This window comes from Marmota flaviventris, chromosome 11, assembly GCF_047511675.1.
Source record: "Marmota flaviventris isolate mMarFla1 chromosome 11, mMarFla1.hap1, whole genome shotgun sequence".
NCBI classification, from domain to species: Eukaryota; Metazoa; Chordata; class Mammalia; order Rodentia; family Sciuridae; genus Marmota; species Marmota flaviventris.
Window position 1 is genome coordinate 20615104 of NC_092508.1, and position 22134 is coordinate 20637237.

General features: G+C 35.9%; 1 protein-coding gene across 2 annotated transcripts in view; it reads right to left on the minus strand.

The window, feature by feature from the left end:
• Xrcc5 (X-ray repair cross complementing 5) overlaps positions 1–21320 on the minus strand; it is an 89237-nt gene extending 67917 nt beyond the window's left edge. Inside the window, exons 1-10 of one of the 2 annotated variants that reach the window (XM_071619645.1) lie at positions 21223–21267; positions 20044–20330; positions 17870–17983; positions 14804–14987; positions 13842–13890; positions 13127–13249; positions 9151–9342; positions 6248–6362; positions 4909–5047; positions 1721–1833 (exon numbers count right to left, since the gene is read on the minus strand). In XM_071619645.1, coding sequence (XP_071475746.1) covers positions 1721–1833; positions 4909–5047; positions 6248–6362; positions 9151–9342; positions 13127–13249; positions 13842–13890; positions 14804–14987; positions 17870–17965 — 1011 coding nt within the window. In that variant the 5' untranslated portion in view covers positions 17966–17983; positions 20044–20330; positions 21223–21267. Of the gene's footprint in view, positions 1–1720; positions 1834–4908; positions 5048–6247; positions 6363–9150; positions 9343–13126; positions 13250–13841; positions 13891–14803; positions 14988–17869; positions 17984–20043; positions 20331–21222 lie in introns of both variants that reach the window. The other variant, XM_071619644.1, reaches the window with a different exon arrangement.
• Between the last annotated feature and the right edge of the window lie 814 nt (positions 21321–22134).

Consider the following 22134-nt stretch of genomic DNA (forward strand, 5'->3'; position numbering starts at 1 on the left):
ACAGCTAAAAAAAATTTTTAAAAAGTCTTCTAAAATGGAAAGTATATTTTTTGTTCTGTTCATTATTTTGCTTTGCTATTTAACTGAAATAGGCTCTCCCTCCCAACCTGGCAAAGGTGATTTCAATATCCCGAGTCCTGAATTATACTTGAAGGGTTTTCATAGGTCTTTTCTGCCTATCTAGATCTACAGTCACTTCTTTCTTTCTTTTATTAAGATGATTCCACTTTTTTTTATGTCTTTATTTATTTTTATGTGGTGTTGGGGATCAAACCCAGGGCCTCGCCCTTGCTAGGCAAGCGCTCTACCGCTGAGCCACAACCCCAGCCCTACATTCACTTCTTAATAGACCAGTTTCTACAAAACAGTGAAAATGAAGTTTCTGTTATGCTGAAGACTCGTAAGCACTGCTACCAATACTCATCAGTTTTAAGTTTATATGCTTTCTAAAGTGAATAATTTGTGAAACTTTGCTAAAAGCATTAAGGAGACCCCAAATAAAGGAGACGCACTATGAAAAAATAAATAAATAAATAAAGTGAATAATTTCATTTTTAAGAAAGCCATATTTAGTGTCTTGTTAGAAACTCTCAACTTCCTAAAAGTAATTATTCTGATCAATAAAATCTTACAGATTTTAAGTAAATACTCTCAATTTTTGGCTTATGAGTTTTGAATACATACGTATCAGTTTGGAGAATCATGAAAACAATTCTCCTCAACCTCACTAAACTCTTCTAACACTGAAGTACAAGGAGACTATATGCCAGAGCAACATGAGGAAGTTCAAATTCAGAATACCGGATTCAGAATACTTCATTAGAATTTTCACATGAGTTCTCCAATAAAAATCTCTTCATCCCTATATACCTTGGGTAAAACATATATAAAGCTACATTTTATATTTCCTAATTATAATTTATCTCTTTGGCTGCCTACCTCAAGAACATTTAATCTAAGATCTCCGGGAATCTTTTAACAATCTCTTCTAAGATAGCATGTGGTATATCCCAAGGTGAATTACGCCATTTCCCACATTGTCTATTTAGTACTTCTTTGCTTTGGGGCCTAAAACACATGTTACTTATATAGATAAGTTTCACATCCTAGAACTCTACATTGGAACTGAGAAGGAAAGTGACCACTATTAATCAATGATATTTTGAGAGTTAATGTCATTCAAAACCCACGTAGCAATCATCTAAAACACTCCATTATACATCATAGTTTAGAGAAAGAAATACCACAGCAAAGAAATGAATACTATTTCTTTACCTTTAAGGTTACTATGAGCTTTGATGGTCAGCAAAGGGAGGAAATGACTTAACTGAACCTATTCTTCAGATTTATTTACATCTTGGTTTTTCTCTTCAAAAATCAAAAATAAGCTGGGTGCAGTGGCACACCCCTGTAATCCCAGAAACTCAGGAGGCTTAGGCAGGAGAATCACAAGTTCAAGGCCAGTCTCAGGAATTTAGCAAGACCTTCACAAACTTAGCAAGACCCTGTTTCAATCCCTGGGTCCAATCACCAGTACCCCCCAAAAACGGGAAGAGTATCAAAAATCAAATATAGCTACACTAACCCCCCAACTAAATTAAAGAAAACAAAGTAAAATAAATATTGTAAACGAAATGACCAATCAAAAGCATACCACCTCAAGTAACAACTGGGGAAAAGCTCACAGATTTTATTCATAATTGCAAAGTAATTACTGTACCTGAGAAGATCTACAAAATCCCAAAACAGAGAAGCACTTCCCCTCCGATTTGTATTTCATTTGTTCCTCATCCACTTTAGAGAAAGGAACTATATCGCTTCCATAGCGGAACCCTAGAGAACGAGAGAAGAGCATCTGTTAAGCATATGGGGCTCGTTTTCTCTGAGATGAAATGAGCTCTACACATACATTAACAATGCAGGCACACTCTAGAGTGAGCCTCCATCTTCTATTCCCTGGAATCAAATTGCTGCCCCTTGTGATCAACAGGGAAAGAGCAGCAGCAGAATCACAAACCACAAATACAATACAGAGAAAATTAAAATCTAATTACATTTTTTAAGTAGCATCTTTTTCAATCTAGTTACCTTAATGATTATCCAGGCTAAAAGAAACGATGTCACAAATGCAATGTACTAGTTATCCTCCAAAGATAAACCATGGTAAACTAAACTACAAGCATGATTCGTAAACATAATAACAAGAACACATTTATTCAAAAGCCTGGAGACCACAGAGAAAACCATCCATAAGAAATTTTCAGAACAAAACGTTCTCAAAAACCCATGCTGGATACCTACGAAACCAAAACTCTTCTGTTTAGAAACATTCAACTGCTAAGTTGTACATTTTTCTGCATTTAAATTTTTTATATTTCTTGGATTTGACTGCATTTTCTCTTTTTAATTACTGAGAAATCTACATAATGCAGCACACCCACCACCCACAAAAGACAAAAACTCTAAGTCTAATCCAAGGCTTCTGCACTGTAGAAAGATTATGTCCTTTCAATAAACAGTATTTTATATATTTGGTGGGGCATGGATCATCAAAATTCAAGGTAAATGCAAGGACAAGCACATTCTTCTTTACTCCAAGAAACAACCAATAACAATAAAAAAAAAAAAAAAAAAAAAACCTGGGTGTCCAGGGGCAGAATCTATGATCTAGTGTTTACTTGTTCTTTTAGTCTGTTGATACCATATATCAAAAACAATAATAATAGGGGCTAAGGCTGTAGCTCAGTGGTAGAGTGCTTGCCTAGCATGCATGAGGCACTGGGTTCGATCCTCAGCACCACATAAATATAAACAAATAAAATAAAGTCATTCTGTCCATCTACAACTACAAAAAAACTTTAAAAAATTTAAAACAACAATAAAAATCCATGTTGCAATTTTTATCATGTATGTTGAAAAAAAAACTGGCAACAATAACAAAAAAACTCCAACAACATTTTAACTGGAAAATACATGGTATTTGATTAACAGTGGTATCTAAACCAAAAACTTTTTTAACTTTTTCTGTCATCAGTCAATTTTTCATTTGATTCATTTAACAGTAACTTGAAAGTTCTAATTAAAAATGTCTTGGGTTTTCTGGTTCTTCTACTTAAAGGGCAAATAATTTTAATTTTGTACCTGGCAGAAAGTACAAAAAAACCCCTACAATATATAACCACATTTCTTTGCCCACATGTGTATACTAGTCTCTCTGCTTAACAAAGAGAATTCTGCATGTTAGGAGGTAGGGAATAAAGGACAAGGAAAGGAAGTCTGTAAATAAAATGATAAAGGTGAAAAAGATGCAATTCAATGCTCTTTGAACCCAAAAGGGTTTTAACTCTTCTCCTTCCACTGCCTCACTATAAATTATCTTTGTGTAACATACCAGAATTTTCTTTGCTAACAACAAAAAGAACCTACATCCTTATCTCTAGACCTTTCTCCTTCCAATCCATTCTGTACCCAATTGTCATATTCAGTTTCCTAAAATGCAGTCCCAATGATTCCCTGCTCCTAAAAACCGTAAGACTCCACACTGCTTTCAATATATAAATGTATTCTATCATTGAAAGCCCTTAATTAGTCAGTCCTGATTCAGAATAATATGTAGGAACACAGACTGTAAAGGAACACAGCCTTAGATTCAAGTTCTGCTAGTTGTTAACTGTGTGACTTTGAATGTTAATGAATGCCTTTCAGCCTTGCTTCCTTTATCTGTAGAATGGAAATAACAAGTGCCTGCTTCTTTAGGTTGTTGTGACAGCTAAAAGAGAAAATGCAGGCTGTCAATTTTGTACCACAGTAGGCCCTCTACTTTCCTGGTCTTGGGCCTTATGCTACTCTTCCTACTATGTGCCAGTCATACCAGGATCAAACCATGAGGAATGATTCTACCCCAAGTCTAATTCCAAAATTCATGTTCTATACTACTGAACTGAATTAAAGAGCTATTAGAAATTGGAGAGTGTTAATTATACTTCATACATAATCCTCCAGGGAGTCAAAATCATTCCCACTTTTATTTTTTTTAATATTTAGGTGGACACAATATCTTTATTTTTTATTTTTATGTGGTGTTGAGGATCGAACCCAGTGCCCTGCGCATGCCAGGTGAGAGCGCTACCACTTGAGCCACATCCCCAGCCCCCATTCCCACTTTTAAATGTCTCTACTCCTAACACACATAACTATATGCTATGAGATACAGTGCTATAGATGAAATTTTTGTCAAAACTTGCAAATCAAAACTATACTGAGCAGTGCATAGCCTGGCAATAAATTTCTTTTAAGAATTCTGGTTGCTATCTTAAACCGTCATTTGGTATCTTATAATTTTAGTTCTTGAATATTCAGATATTCTTAGCTAACTTTTAAGTCCTCTGGATAGAAAGGCCATCTAGACATACTACCCAAGGCAAATGGGAATAATATATGAGTACAACTTTAAAGATCTTAGTGAGTCCAAAGCAATATAACAAACAAAAATAATTTTCCTTATCCTCTGAATTAACATAAGAAAACATATCTGGATATAATAACTGAAATTGGAACTTGGAAGAATAATCATCATGGAAGTAAAAAATAAACAAAACACTTGCTTTAGCCACTTTAATGTTAATACTCTCTTAGCTAATGAGTTTCAACTTTAAATAAAGCCAAGTATTAAGCCCTGTCACCTGAAATTAAAATTGACAAGGATGAAAAACGTGCTCTCTTAGAAGCCATTCAGCCTAAGTCCCAACAGATGAGCTAAAGGAAAAAAATGTCTCCATCAGACAGCTGCATCTTATCTATACCTCAAAGTAAAATCCTTAAGTGAACAATAATACAAATAGTAGCCTGTCTCATACTGCCTTAAGAAAAATCTCTTTTAGGCTAAAGTGCAAACTCTTACTAACATACCTTGAATAGTATCTTCTTTGGGAACTTCAGTTTCATCATCATCATTTAAGCAATAAACTGTTTCTTTTTGTATATCTTCTTTCTTTAGGGTTCTTGCATCCACAACCATCCAAGTCTTTTTAATTTGCTCCAAAGTAATCTTAATTTCAAAATTAAAAAAAAAAAAAATAAGGAATGCTAGGATTCTGACAGAAGATAAAAACCTAACATGTTCTCTAGTTCACAAACAAAAATCTAAAACAATTACTACATTGTCTTACTCTTGCCTATTGTGGAAATCTTGGCTTATTTTACAATAGGAAATACCTGTAACTTTCTCTACATTTCATTATCCCCTAGGATGATCTACAAATATTAATATCTGAATATACATAAATAATTTCTATGCAAAACCCTAAAAAAGGAAGACCATACACTTTATCAATATTCTAATAAAAAAGAAAGAGAAAGCAACATATCAATAGTCAGAAATCAACAAATTTTGAAAAGGAAAGCCAAATAAAGAAGGGAGGAGACTATTCTCATTCCTAGGAACACTATTCTAGGCCTTAATGGAACCCAAAATAAAGAACTACCTCTAAGCTTCTTATGACATACCATGGGTTTAGGAATTCAGTCCTCGAATATACAAAAACATGTCTGTATGTTTACTTTTTATATTTAAAATGTTTTTATTTTATTCTGTAGATTTAGCAAAAAAGGCAAATCCTTGCTCATGTGGAAACATGGGTCAGAGATTCCAATTCAGACTGGAATTTCATTAAATAATTACCAAAAGAAACTCACTTTTTAAAGTGTGCATAATATTATGGTCAAATGTGCATATATTATGAAACATAATTTCACAATAACAACTCAGTATCTTTTAATGTTTCATAGATCTTGTCACTATCAGATCATTAATAAATGAATTAAGTGTGAGTCTCCAAAACTCTGAACTTTTGCACATCACTGACATTTCTGCCATATTACAATGTCAACATAATGAATTACATTTTCTTTAAGAGAGACACACACACACACACACAAACACACACACACTCACACACACACACACACACAGCGCCAGAGACACACCAAGAGAGCTGAATTCCATAACAATCAATTATCAATGCAGAGAAAAGGGAGGGAATCAAACTTTATCATAAATAATTCTGAAAACTTCTCCTGGCATGCCTTTTACATAAGAAGTTAAACAGAAGACTAAATGAAAAGGAAGAGCAGCTAGAGAAGCATTAATTATACTCTGAATAACCCACACATGAATTGTCAGCTGCTTATATAAGCATATTTATCTCTCTGGTAACTTCTCTTTAAAAACTGTGTACCTACCACTTACCGATTTATAGGCCACAATCTTTATAGACAAATTGGAGCCAATGGTCAGCTGGCAGGACCAGGGCATGGAACGCCTCTCAATTTTCTTAAAGACACATAGTTGTCTCAGACTCTCACTTAATAAGGAAAAATACACAATAAAAGTAACAATTTAAGAATGCTACCTTATGCTAGATGATGCACTAAATTTTCTAGAATGAGAAATGAGATGTTGATGATTATAGACAGAGGAACAGCAGGGGATGGCAGGAAAATGACAATCATTTGGGGGAGAGCCAGAACACAAATGAGATGGCTTAGAAGGAAGTAGGAGTTGAACTGTTTTACTGACAGGTGAAAATGAACAGCTCTGTCTTCCCCTATTCAATCATTCTTTCAACTCTGCCAAAGATTCTTTACATTTTTCTCAGGACCAAGGACACTTTTGAGGATATAATAAAAAGCACATTCACAAATGAGTCTGCACACAATATAAATGGTTTACCAACTCCCTGAAAACAACAGACCCAAGGATAAGAACCCTGCTATGGAATATGACACCACTGCTTACAACACCACAATTCACATACTTAATTAGTTAATTCCAAATCTCTTAAAAGACATGATCTATTTTTATGCACACAGTAGAAAGAGTTAAGTAAAGACTATTGGGTATAAAGCAAATTATTTGACTACATTTAGTCTTAAGGTAGATAACTCTAGGTTTTTTACTGGTATAAAGGGCTGGAGGAGGAGCTTCTTCACTTAAAAGTAAAGATCAACTCTTACTTGCTCTAATGAAATACAACATAGAAGATTATAGGATAGGTGGAATTTATGGTTTCACTAAGATAAAAAACAAAGGAATTAGCAATTAAATATACTCAAAGCCTTTGGCTCCATCTCCTTGGTTATAGATGAAAAACCGATCTACAAAGAGGTCAAGAGAATTATCTTACATCATCCACAGTTATAGACAGAGAGACCTCAATAGACTCCAATTCTCAGAAATAATTTAAAATAAATAATTGATATTCAACTGACACCCTATTTCCTGAGTTTACAGTATATATTTGCTTTGGGTTTGTTGGGGAATGACTAGGTCTAAGCCAGATATAAACTGTCTCATAAGACATTATTAATCCAAATATAAGTCAAATCTAAAACCATCATAAGGATATAGATTCTGTTCCAGGGGAAAATCTAAAGACCAGTATCATATAAGATTTGAGAACAACTGTTATCAGTTATGCAGTAGAGTTAAATCTCCCCAAGAACTCAAGTTGTCTTCCAAAGATCTTCATGGCATAAGTCTAGTCTAGTGCTGTGGAGTATAATTTCTATAATGATTGGAAATACTCCATTTCGAACCATGACACCCCAACAGGCAACTGAACTAAAATGTGGCTAGTGTGACTAAAGACCAAATTTTTAAATTTATTTAAACTTAAATAGCCACATGTGGCTAAGGGATTTTGTATTGGATAGCAAGGTTCTAGTCCACACTTTCATGGCAGATCTAAAATCAAAGTAGCTTCAAATTGCTAGGACAATGCATAGTCAATAATGTATCTACTTGCTATGCTACAAGGAGGAAAAAAACTTTAAAAATAAATTTTAAAATTTGTATTGGCCTGTAATTTTTATTTATGTTATCATGGCTAATATGTTAGTTTAAGGCATGTATTCCCAAAATTTTTCAGAGAACTTAAGAATATATAACTGCACAAATTGTGACAATACACTTTACGCCAAGAAACTTCACTTTACAGTATTCCTCATTGATTTCTTTAGCAACCCTCTGGAAAATTATTATTCTATTTCCAAAACTTTAACTTACCTATAATTTTTCAAGGGTGTTCATATTTACAAAGTAAGGATGTAATATTCGTAAATTATAGCTTACCAGAAATACTTAAACATTGTGGCTGAGAAAAATATTAGAACAGATATATACTATTGCTACTGAAAAATATTCTAGTTGTTGAATATTTACTTCTTTTAAGAATTCTGCTTACACTGCCTGCCTGTATTTTGTGTACTGGTTGATAAACTGGAATTAATTCATGAACATCAAGCAGTATTTCCCTAAGGATCTGAATCCACAAGAGCCAACTGTTCAGTAAAAGATTCTATGGTCACTTTTGCCAAATCAGACGCCTTATACACATGATATTCTAGATGCCATTAATTCCTATATGTTTTTTTGCTCAAAATAAAATTCTGTCCAATTTTAACTGAGAATAAGATGGATAAAGAAAATGGTTTCTCCCACAGTCTTTATGGATGCATGAAAAAAGTAGTTTGCTTCTTTGTTATATGGCACTTCAGAGATTTTACTTTTTAAAAATTATGTTGTTTTCATAATACTCATGTGAAATACATTGTCTATGAATTCTTCATGTTTTGGGTTTAAATTTCTTTTTTCTTTGGCCTGGTCAAACTATTTGGTGACCAAAAGTTAAAAATAAACAAAAAACAGTGACACACACACTCTAAAACCTAAATCAGAAGAGATTGATTATTCCAGATCTGATATCACTTTTTATAAGTGAAAATGGTTTTTGCAGGGGTATGAAAAGAAGAGACCCCCCCCAAAAAAAGTGCCTCAAGCTTGACATAAAGAAGAAATCTACTACTTTATCTTTTACAAACCGACTTGTTAAATGTCTTGTTTTTTCTCTATATTCGCAAACTCCATTTATATAAGTCTGGAAATAAATGAGAAACCTGTGATAACCACACAAACCCAGAAAAGGGAGATGAAGGTAAGTATACCATTTCTTTTAATAAAACTCAGAATACATTTAAAGACTGGCTGCTAATTTGAGAGCAGCTCAAAAAAGCAAAGCATTAAGGAAATACATGATCAAAAGAAATTTATTTGGGTACAACTAAAAGTTGTCACATACTTTCACTTCTTACCGGAAGGAATAAATTTCATCCAGCCCATCTTCACCTTCTAAAGACATCATCACATTTTTCACCATCTGAATGCCTTCTTTTTGCTGCTCAGTAATACCTTTTTGAGGAAAGGAGGGTCCACGATCATCTAAGTACAAGCTGCCATCTCCTCTGTCCCCAGTACCATTTATCTTGGCAACTGGGAAGGGCAAACTATTAAGAAAAGATTAGCAATAGTTAAGAGAACAAGCTCTGAAGCCAAATAAACTGGGTTCCAATCCTTTGACGGATACTCACAAGCTACAAGAAAATATTCACTTCAACCAATCTCACAAAACTTCATATTTCTCATCTGCCAATACTCTTCTCATTTCAAGTGACTAAAACCTCTTTGATTTGGTATATAACCAAACAACTAAAGAAACAGCTGTACATGGCCTTAGGATGACTAGACCCAGGATCTCTCATGCGGCAATATCTGACCCTCTCATTGTCTCTCTCCATAATGTGCCTTCGTTTGCCTTTATACTGGCTTCACTTGCTCAATTATGGCTTCCTCCACACTGCCTCCACACACGTTCAAGCTCTGCTATGGTCTAAATGTATCCACCCAAATTCCTATGTTGAAACTTAATCGTTAATGTGATAGTATTAAGAAGTGATGGGCTGGGGATGTGGCTCAAGCGGTAGCGTGCTTGCCTGGCATGCGTGGGGCCCAGGTTCGATCCTCAGCACCACATACAAACAAAGATGTTGTGTCCACCGAAAACTAAGATAAATAAATAAATAAGAAGTGATATCTTTGGAGGGATGATTAAATCATGATGGTGGAATCTGCAGAAATGGCATCAGAGATCCTATATAAGAGATTAAAGGGGCCAGGCACAGTGGTGCATGCCTTATAATTCCAGCAACTCAGGAAGCTGAGGCAGGAGGATGCCAAGTCTGAGGCCAGCCTGGGCAACTTAATGTGACTCTCAGCAACTTAGTAAGGCTCTGTATCAAAATAAAAAATAAAAAAGAGCAGGGCATGGTGGTGCACACTTGTAATCCCATCGACTCAGGGGTCTGAGACAGAAGGATCACAAGTTCAAATCTAGCCTCAGCAACTTACTAAGGCCCTAAGGCCCTTAGCAAGACCCTGTCTCAAAAATAACAGATAAAAAGGGTGGGGGATGTGGCTCAGTAGTTAAGCACCCCTGAATTTAATCCACAATACCAAAAAATAATAAAAAATAAAGTAAAAGCCTGGGGAGGTTGCTCAGTGGTAAAGTGCTTCTGGGTCAAATCCTAGTACCAAAAAGAAAAGAAAGAAAGAAAGAAAAGAAAATGAAAAAAGAGATTGAAGGGCGTGCCTTTTTTCTATCTTTTTTGGCCTTTGAGCTACGTGAAGACACAGCAACAGGCACCATCTTGGAAGCAGAAGTCCTTTATCAAACACTAAATCTGCTTAGGTTGTGATCTTCAACTTCCCAAACCTGCAGAACCCTAAGAAATAAATTTATTTTGTTTATAAACTTCTCAGTCTAAGGTATTTTGTCACACAACAGGGTGAACTAACACAAAATCATAATGCCCGACTCCACTACCTAAAAGGGCCTTAGGGTTCAATCTAGTGGTCTCAAATTAAAAAAAAAATCAGAAACAATGATAGCCCGATGGTCAAAACTAAAAGATGTTAGTCTAACCTCCAGCTAGAATGTTAGAGTTCAGGAAGGAATATTTTCTAGAAAAAGGCTATATGATATTCTAGGCAGGCAAAAGAAAAACCAAAGCCTACTAATAATCCCTCATAATTATTATGGGGTTTAAATAAAACAATGTATGTAAAATACTTAAAACTCAAATATTATTGCAGACACAGAATTTCTATACAGAAATCATAAAATGCATAAGTAAAACCCAATTTTGTTCTTGAGTTTCATGCCAGGTGTTTACTGAAATGAGCCAAAATTAAGTTGGGATTACCAGTTATGAAAATATTTAATAATCAATATGCAAATTAAAAAATGAACCATCCAAATAAATTTTGGTAATATTCTATACAATACTTTACAAATACTTTTGCATAAACAATCTCATTTAATCCTTACATTAGAGATTTGTATCTCCATTTTCTAAAAGCAACTAAAGCTACTGAGATGAAATAATCTGGCCAAAGCTACATAGCTAATAAATAATGGAGCAAAGATTCAGTCGCCTGACTGAAAGGGCAAGATACTTTCCATAGCAACACCCCTTACTCTCTTACCCCTGCAAACCTAACTGGCTAAATTTGGCAATCTTTTCAGTTCACTCAACATTCTCTGCTGGCCACCTCTATGTGGATGGTTATTTTTAAGGGAATTTTTCAATCATTTTATTTGCTATACTTAAAATAGGGTTTTGTTTGAAATGTTTCTACACATATTTCACATGACAGATTTGTAGGCCCTACTTTATTTGTCAAATAAAAAGCTTCCAGGAAGCAAGGTGTAACACCCAGAGTTTGTTACTGCTATTTCCACAGTATTGGCCAGGAAGAAGGAATGACAGATGATAAAATGAAGAATTAGAAGTTTACCCTTAATTAAAAAGTTACAATAGCAGTTCTTTCTGCCCTACATTTAATCAGAAGTAAGCATTCTCAATAGTCAGAAGAAACTCAAAGCTGTGTCTGAGGAATAAGCCTGATAAAAACAAAGTGCTTTTTTATGCTATTTTTTAAATCCACCTAGAACAATCGACCAAACATGGAATACACAAAACAATAAAACCATAATATTTGAATGCTGGCAGTTTGTAGCACAAGAAGAAAACATATCACCCCCCAAAAATTAATCAGTCAAATAATAAGCATCCCTCTTTTTGGGTTTCTCATACCAAAAAAAGAAACACAGCTTTTTCTCAATGACATTGGCAGAAGTGCAATACAGTATACTTCAACTGTGTGGTGGTAACCTGAGATCATGAATGGGAAACAGAAGCTGAACTGGGATTCCGTAGTACTGAGAAACCCTCAACTCAATAAGAAGTGTCATTTAAAAAGCACTTAATTTTTTCTTAAGTACTGTCTTAACAAGTATCAATTTGATGAGTTATTCAGAATCTCTTTCTACAGTCCTACAGGAAGATGTCTCTCAGCACTATTATGAGATATATGCATGCAAGAGAGGTCAATTCCCTATGGCAGGCATTTTAAAGAGCCAAAGGCTTACCACTCACAGCTAGAGGCTTCTTAGTACAGCTCTCAATTTGAAAAATGAGCACCCCCAGATTAATAATTCAACATCCTGTACCATCACTTGCTTTCACCAAAAATAGGACAAGAAAAATAGACTTCAAATGCAGCCCCAAGTTTAGTGTAGTGAAGAGTTTCTTTGTTAGGGAGGTATGATGAAGAAAGTAAATGCTGGAGGGGAAATTTAAGCTACTATGAGAGGAGAAACTCTGCCTAATAAACTGTGAAGTATATGTTTTCCCATAAATCTGTTTCCTCATCTCTAAGTACAAACAAGAAATTTATTTTACATATCCCTGCATCCTTCAGATCTGAGAAAGTGTAAATATAAGCATTATATGTTATAAAATGATTCCCAAGCAGAAATTTTTGTCCCACCAAAGAAATTATGATCAGTAGGGCAGTTCTTGTGAGCTTTTTCAATAAAGAAATCATCAATCTGATAACTGTTTGAATAAAATCTTATATGCAGACAAGAGAGAAACTGAATATCCTCAAAAGATTATTCTAATCCCTCAATTCTATGAGTCCAAAAACAGTACACAAATGATGTTACTGTTCAATTCCTCTGTTTCACTATATATCACTGGGATTTCCACTCCTTATCACCAAAACTCAAGAGTTCCTAGAAAACAAAGAACAATCAGTGTTTGCTGAGCAATCAGTCATGTGACAGATTCCAAGTTTGCCAAAAAGAGAAGACTCCCATGGAATCTTCCCATTCACTGCATTAGGGATGACAGGACTTGTCTACATACATTATTCTTAGGACCTTACAAGAACTGGAGGGAGATGCCAGATTTCTTCAAGTTATGAATTATAATATCTAGCTGATCTTTGCTGAAGGGGCTGCTGAGGTCAGTGAACACTTCAATATGCTTCTTCTCAAACTTCTTTCCTCTGAGAGAGAGAGAGAGAGAGAGAGAGATATCACATTAAGAAATCATTCTTAGTTATATTCTACAAACTCAAATATATTTGGTCACTGAGCAGAGTTTGTGTGTTCAAAGACATACGTCTTCACTGCACAATAATTAAATAAATAATGAATCAGGAAATTGGTCAGAGTTACTACCTAATATCAGTTACTTAGGGATTATACACCACTTGGTATTTTTATCTTTTTATTTTATTTTATTTGTTTCATTTTGTTTTTGTGGTGCTGGGGAATCAAACCCAGTACCTTGCATATGCTAGGTAAGTATTCTATCACTAAACTATATCGTTAGCCCCCACTTAGTATTTTTTAAAATTCCTGGTAATTAAGTAAAAAGGAAATTGAAATACATCAAGTGTTTGTTTCCCCTAAATATAGCCCTTCATCTTTTTAAACTTTTAAAAAGCTGAGATTGAACCACTTTCTATCAAAAGTTCCTTTTGCAACAAAAAACATGCTACCTGATGAATAACAAATCACATGGTGCACTGAATATATATCAACCCATACAATTTTTTGCAAAGGCTCATATCCAGCTTTGAGTGAGGTACTTACACAGTTTCACTCTGAATCACATCCATGCACACAATCAGGGCATCCAGGACTCAGCTAGTTAAGGGTAGAAAGAGCACCAGTCACTTCTTTCCACGAACATGTAACTTTTTTTCTAACAAAGTCCACAGTGCTAGAAATTATACAGTGCACTATGTGAGAACTTACAAGTGCTTGCTCAAATGTCCTTCCTCCAAAATTTATTTTATGAACATATATTCACAAATGCTATACATCAAAATATACATCCTGCATACAGTGTGAAGAAAAGAGATAATCTATTCATTTTTAACTGAAAATTTTGATGCTCTTTATCAATATCTAGAAGTCATTTTTTGTGATCACAGTACATTCTTAAATTAGAAGTAAGCCATAATGTAGTATTTGCAAGTCACTCAACACAGAGCATCTCCCAGTGATCAGGAATGGTACTATTAATTGTTGAGGGAAAAAAACAAAACCAAAAAAAAAAAACACAAACAAACAAAAACCAAGAGTAAGTCCTTAAAATTAGGAAATCTATGGAAGACACTGAAAATCTGAGTTTGGATATCAACTTGATTTTTAGCACAAAAGCACCCTCCATCTAGGAAGCAAGTAGAATGCTAATGCTAACTATTCTAAAACTATCTCTTCTCTACCTGAAACATTTCTAACCAGCATTCCCACCAAAGATAATCATATAATCAATACACACATATACTTCCTAATATCTTCCTTTTCAATGCCTCCTAACTTCTCAGTATCAGTAATGCAGAGAAGGGGCATGTGACTGGAGGACATACAGCCTGGGTAACCAATTTGATTAATTTCACATTAAATCATAACCCACATCCTCCTTCTCCTCAGAACAAAATATGCCTAGATGCACAGAGCCAGGACTCTGAGAGAGCCCCACCAAACTAGATTATGAATCCCCAGATCAACGAAAATTTCTTCAGTCTTCTCTGGTTGAAAAAGGATACAGTCAGCTTGTTGAGAACCTGGTTGGATTCGGCTTTCAATGTCCTCTAGCAAATCAAAATCTGGTAGCATCAGGTGTCTGTGCACTGTGATGTTCTGATACTGGTCCCCAGCAGCAAGGGCATTCTCAGTACCATCTGTACCAAAGAGGACCAAAGCAATCTCATTCTTGCTCTCAGCGAACACCTAGAGAAGAACATCAGAAGGCTGAAAATCATATTAAAACAACCTGGAAACAATAAGAAACCTAACCTTCAAGATCAGACAATTATACTTCTCTATGGCAGGTCCATGGGGTCACAAACATTAGGCTTGATCAAACATGGGACTTACTGATAATGACAATTACTGGGTTTTAAGTAGATCTTTTAAAATTATTATTATTGATTATAAGTTTCATTTCAGCACAAGTTAGGGTGAAGAAATAGGAAGGTGGTAATGCTCTTAATGTCTTCCAATCAAATCAGAATCTAATTCTTAATGTTAACTAATCATGGATAATTTGAAAAGATTGTAGTCTGTCTTCCTAAAATATTTATTCAAGGTAGGGATTTTCCAGAGATTGGAAAAAAATTTTGCAAGTTCATATTCTATATTCCAGCCATTTCACAGATAGGCATATATACCCTAGAGAAATTCTTGCACATATACATAAGAAGACAATGAACAAGAAAGTTTGCACTTCAGGACAGTTCATAATAAGGAAAAAAACTGCAAACATCCAATCTACCAACAGAACACAAGAATACATTGCAGAATACTTACACAATGAAGTATTATATTAGTAAAAATGAATGAGTTTGTGCAACATTTTATTGATATGAATAAATTTCAAAACCATAAGGCTGAAAATAATTAACTGCAAAATTACATGTGCCATATAAAATCATTTCCATATACTTCTGATGGCTTGATACAACATTATTATTTAGGAATACACGCTTATGTCTAACGCAAACAAAATATGCATGGTCACAACTACCAAAATTCTAAGGAAAGGAACAGAAGAAAAAGAAAAAGCACTAGTAAAGACTTCAACTTCATCTGTAATATAAGGTATATTATTTTATACGAAAAGAAAAAAAATATATAGTAAAGCATTAGGATGGCACAGCATAAGACAATGGGAAAGTGGGTTTGATTATGGTGCTTTTCTCATTTTCCTCTTTTATGAAACACTTCATTATAAAATGAAAAACAGTATCTGATACAAAAGGCAATCCCATCTCCATGGAAGTGTTAATATAAGCCTTTTACATTAATGCAGAGAACTGCTCTATGGGAAGAGAAATTAATTCTATCATTTTTTATTATTGTTTTGCCTGCTAAATTTCCCAAAACAATTCCAACTACAATTCCCAGTTGTACATGAAGCAAAAGTCCCTGCCACTTGGGTTCAAAAATGTCCAGCACGTGGCCTGGGCAGGTATCTGCCTCCTAGACAAGAATTCACCTGAAGCTAAGATAATCTTGCTGCAATGACAAAAACTTCAGTTATGGTAGGGGAGAAAATTTTGAAGGAGGTATGAAACTGGTATAGTACCTATATGGCTTTGTCTCTCAACCCTTTAGATTCACTTAGATGGCTTCTCTTAAAACAAAAACAACAGCAATAAAAAACTCTAGGAGCTGAGGGTGTAGCTCTGTGGTAAAGGACATACTTATTAGCATGCACGCAGGTTTACGTTCAATCCCCAGAAGGCAAAAGTAAATATCTTTTACTATATTGAGACACAGCAGTACTACTTGAATATTACCAACACACCTATAACCAAATAGGGTTACAGTGATCTCTTCTTTGACACACCAAGGACTTCAAGTCATCAGAATTTATGAAAATCTAGAATGACAGGTGGGAAGTAGCAGTGCCTCATGCAAATGGCAATACCCAGAAAAATAGCAGAGGTGTCCAGGAGGAGTTGCAGTACCCAGTGCAAGTTCTCATGGACTTAGAAAAACATGGCAGTCATACCAAGTAGAAGGGACAGAAATAATAAGAACTAATAATTTCATATTGTTAACAATAAGCACTTTACCTATATTAATTCTTTTATTCTCAAAACAACTCCATGTGGGAAGTTTTATTATTTTTCTCACTTTTCTCCCCAGACACTGTGGTAGATAGTCCCCAAGACGGTCACCATCCATCCATTCCTTTGCTCCCTGTATTTGCAGGCTATTCCTTATTAAAATAAATGTAATTCTCCATCCTTAAATTTGAGCTGGCCTTGGTGACTTGTTTGACCAATAGAAAACAATGAAACTGGTTTTCTGGGATTTCTAAAGCTAAGTCATAAGAAGCCATATAGGCAGGGTCTTTTAAAATGAATACTTGCTCTTGGATACTACTTCTTAAAACCAGCTGCTACGCTCTTTGCATCCCAAGCTACATAGCGAAGCAGAGGTACTGATGGAGCACACTGAGTTCACAGTTGCCATAAGATTATTTTTCAGACATGTGAGTACGCCACTTTGGACATTCAACCCAGTCAAGTCTTCAGATGATATCCACCCCAGCCTCCAACAAAAGCAACTGTATAAGTCTTAAGAGGGAATAACCTAACAGAGATCATATAATCATCCCATATAACCAGGAATGATAAAAGACTGGGAATGTAGCTCTATGGTAGAGCACCCCTGAATTCAATTCCCAGTATCAAAAAAAAAAAAAAAAAAAAGGGGGACATAAAGGTTTGGGGTAGTTCGCTACACAGCAAAAGGTAAATGGTACAAAGAAGTTGAAGAACTTGCTCAGGATGATGTGGTTAGTAAATGATATGGCAAAGCAAGGATTCTAAGCCAAGTCACCTGGCCCAGAGGGTGTGTTTTTAAACATTACTTTATACTGCCCTTTGTTTCTGATAAAAACTGTTAATATCCAGTGAAGGGGCCAACAGAAGGGAAAGAAAAAATAGCAGGTTCTAGTGATAAATGAACCTTTATGAGTATAGGTAGGAAATCCACCCAGATTCCCCTAAACACAGAGGGTAGATATTATAAGGTTGGTATCTTGCATTAATAGGTGGAGGCAATGTAGGTTACAAGCTCAAGGTCAATTTGAAACTCACCTGTCGTTGGACAAACATGGTCATCACTTTCTTTGCTTGTTCAAAAGGAGATTCTTCACCAGGACAGGAGTTACTCATAGCAAAGCCCACATCCATACACAGCACAACAGCTGCCTAGAAACAAAGTCCCAAAGAATGTGATACTATAACATTTATAAAAAAAGGATTCTGAGGTTCCTTTCTTATTGCACCCACAGAACCTATACTGGTATTTAGGGGAAGCACAATAAAGGGAAGGGTATGTTCTATAAAGAGAATGCATGTAAGACATATAGCTTCACTTTGGAGAATCCTTAAATAGTTCTAATATTCTCTAAAAGTTAGAAAGTAACTTCCAGGAGAGAGGCATGCTTCAGGCAGCTGACACTCCTTTGGCCTGATCCCAGAAAAAAACCAAGGTGGGAAGATCTAAATCAATCTGCAGGCTATAGTTAAGTCCAGCCCAGCTGATCCCAACATATATCATACAAACTGCAGTTGATCTGCAGTACTACAAGCATTAGTATAGATGCTTTTATTGTTAGTTCCTGAATGGGCAATTTGTCATGAAGCATTTGTGACAATAAGTGACTGCTTCATTCTATGCGTTAGGATGATACACCCCAACAATCTGAATCAGTTTATAAACTGGGGATCAGAAATGAAGACTAAGATATCAAATCTATTCTACTAGAAGGCACAAATACAAATAAATACATGTTAATAAATTAATAAATTTGTAGGTTTGTAGTGGTCATCAAGAGAGAAACAGAAGATATATCCACACAAGACTGGTGGATGGAACAGAGGAGGAACAGAGGTAGAAAAAAACTTCTTCAATCTGACCCTCAGGTGAGTCTTAAAAGAATGAGCAGTCATGAGAACTAGGAAGTTATAGACAGAGGGAACCACATACATGAAGGCAAAACTCATTAGATAGCAATCACATACATAGGGGATTAAACAAATATAAACTAAAAATTAAAGGCATACATATGGGCTGGGGATATAAGGTCAATGGTACAGAGTTTGCCTAGCTAGCAGGGAAGGCCCTGGATTCAAGTCCCAGAACTGCAAAAATAAATAAATAAAAAATAATAATAATAATAATAAAATCAAAATAAAGGGATACATATGATGTTTTACACTCTAGATTTGGCATCCAAAATTTAATTGAATACAAGCTGCAGGAAAACTGAACTAACAGTAACTCATAATTTCAGAGTAGATTATAGAGTCAGGTATGAAACAGTTTTAGCACTACATTCCCATACCCATTTCACTCCATCCCCAAGATATTTTAGGTTGTATCAATAGCATAGTGAAATCTAGAAAGGAAGAGTATTGTGATGAAAAAAGCAATACAAGTAGTCCATCTCTACTGCTAATGAGCTATGAATCCTTAGGAATGTCACTTAACTTTGCTGTTAATTGAAGGAGAGAGGACAACTATTGGACTAGATGAACTTTGTTTCCAGAGATTACATTCTTTCTAGTCTCACCTGTGCTTTTTTCACTGATCAAAGTGTGAGCAATTCTGGGTATCACATCTTAAGAGGACAACTAATTACAACTGAACATGAAATGAGGTTAGGGAAGGATCTGGAGAATATGTGACATAAAGAACATTTGGGGAAAAGCTAGATATTTGAGTCAGATGAGAAGATTAAGGGGAACATGAGAATTTCCTCCTAAATATTTGGCAGCTGTGTTATAAAATGATTGGTCTGTGGGACAGATAGTAGACTCAACAGATGGAAGTTAGAGAGATTGATTTGACTTCTTATAAAGGGAAAAAAAATAACAATTTAGAAGTGATCAATAAAGGAAACTCCGTTTCTTGAAGCAGTGATTTCCTGACCCTAGAAGTGTTTTAAAAAACCTGGATAAGCTCCTATCAGAAGTTACAGATGATTTCTAAATTTGGTTACACCTTTGGCAACAATTTAAAATTAAATTTAAAAACTATTTTCCCCTAATTTATATAGAATTGAACATAATGCACTAATATTAAGAAACTTCTGGAGTAAAGATAATTTATTTGGGGGGTAGGTAGTAATGAACTACAGAATTTCTCTGAGAGCAATAAAATTTACAACCCATAGTTTTAATGCCCTAAGCCTAAAAATCTAAAGACACTTAAAAGTCACAAAATATGCTGCTGCATTTATTTAACACATGTTCACAAAAGCTACCTTTAAACTATAAAACACTTAAAGGACTAAAGGTCTTTTGCCAGGAATCAGATATCCAGAAAATAGCATCACAGTTTCATATTATGGAATTTGACTGGAAGAATGGTCTACATGGTATTTTGAGTTCCCTTCTGGAAGCAGTTAAAAAAAAAAAAAACAGGAAAGAGAAATGGAGCAACATAGCAACTCTTCATTTCTACACTAAAGCAATACAGGCTGTTAGGATTTTACTCCAAGTTCATCTGCCACAAACAGCTCCTCCCCTGGAGGTAAGAAGTTTTCAGCAGCTGAAAGAAGAATAAGAGAGGTAAACACCTTCATAATTGTTTGATCAACATTTCCCAGCAGGAAGTTGAGGGGTCTAGAGAGTTATTCAAACTCCTATCTCATTTATCTGTATTAAATGTATGCATGGATGGATGGATGGATGGATGGATGAATCCCTGGAATCACACCTCCCTCTAGTGACCCCAAAATCACTTTAGAATCAATTGTAATTTCTGTTCTTAATCCAGGACACCAAGGATCATAGATTACTAGAAACACAAGACTCTCCAGGACTCTGAAAAAAAGCCTGGTTTCAAAACTGAATTCCACCACTTATGGACAGAATGATAATGGAATAATTACTTTATTTCTTTGCCATTTTCCCACTTGCAAACGGGGGAATAACAGTTTTCACATCACGAGGTTGTTGTGAAAATTAAATGAGACAAGAATAAAAGGTACATCACAATGAGTAAGCTTTCAATAAACTCTAGATATTACACTATTATGGAGGTAATTATACAACACTACATTTCAAGTTATTTTACTCACAAAAACCCTCTTTGCAGTTTTACAGGTCTGTGGGACAGGTGCTTATCCTGGCTAACTTCCATTTTTATAAAGACTTTTAAGAACTCAGGCTCAGCAGCAACAAAGAGGAGGTAGGGTAGGAGCTGGAGTGGGATTCAGGGAAGGGGTGGGAGGAAAGCAGGATGAGAAGTGGGTGGGAGAGGAGGGAAAGGGGAGGGGGTGACGAGTGAGCGAGACTCAAATTCAGAACTCCAAATCCTCAGCTTTCCTCCTCGGGCTTCCCTCGGTCCGGCTGTCCTGCTCCAGCCCATCACCATGGTCTTCCCTCATCCCCGCCAGCTGCCTAGAAATACGAGGGCCTCAGCCCAAGGTTCCCGCTACCTTATTTCCGGACCACGCCATGTTGCCGGTCTGCAAGAGCGTCGGACACCTCTCCGGGTGGGAACCTTCAGCACTGCGACTCAGTTCCGGCGGGATGGCAAGCCTCCAACCTGCGAGCCGCTTCCGGCTGTGACCGCAAGGGGCGGGGAAACCGTGTTCCTGACTCTGAGCAGGCGCAGATTCCTTCCATTTCTCCCTGTGAGGAGTGTGTGGTCCTTGAGTTCTTAAAAATGCTAGTTCTGGGTTAGTACTTACAGAATTTTCCAAAAGATTCACTTCCCTTTGCTCTCATTAACAAGATACACCCTGCAGCGTTTTATGTCCGCCCTTTGGAGTTAGATTCCATTAAGTATGACACCAGAAAGTCACTTTCAGCCCTTCTAAAAGTCTAGTTTCTTCTTCTAAAAGGGATGCTAATGAAAAACTTTACAGGTCCGATGACCTTAGAACCAACTCCTAAAAGAAGAATAGGAGTTTTCCAGGCAAACAAAAGTGAAAAGGAGCCCGATGCAGTGGGTTTTGCCTGTAATCCCAGCGGCTCGGGAAGCTGAGGCAGGAGGATCATGAGTTCAAAGCCAGCCTCAGCAAAGGAGAGGCCCTCTCCCTAAATAAAATAAAATACAATGCAAAGTAGAGCTGGGGATGTGGCTCAGTGGTTGAGTGGCCTGAGCTCAATCCCCTGTACCCCTCTCCTCCCCAAAAAAAGTAGAAAGGACATTGTACTTTGCAGAGAAAATGGGATTGTAAACACCTGGAGGCATGAAACAGTGTATGGCAATGGCTTGGAAAGGAGGAGGGGAAATTTAATTTAAAAGTGAGTCTAGGGAGATATTACAAAAACGGCAGCCATCAATTTCACTGCTTGATATGCTCACCAACCCTTTCAAGGAAATTCTGTAACCCCTCAACCCA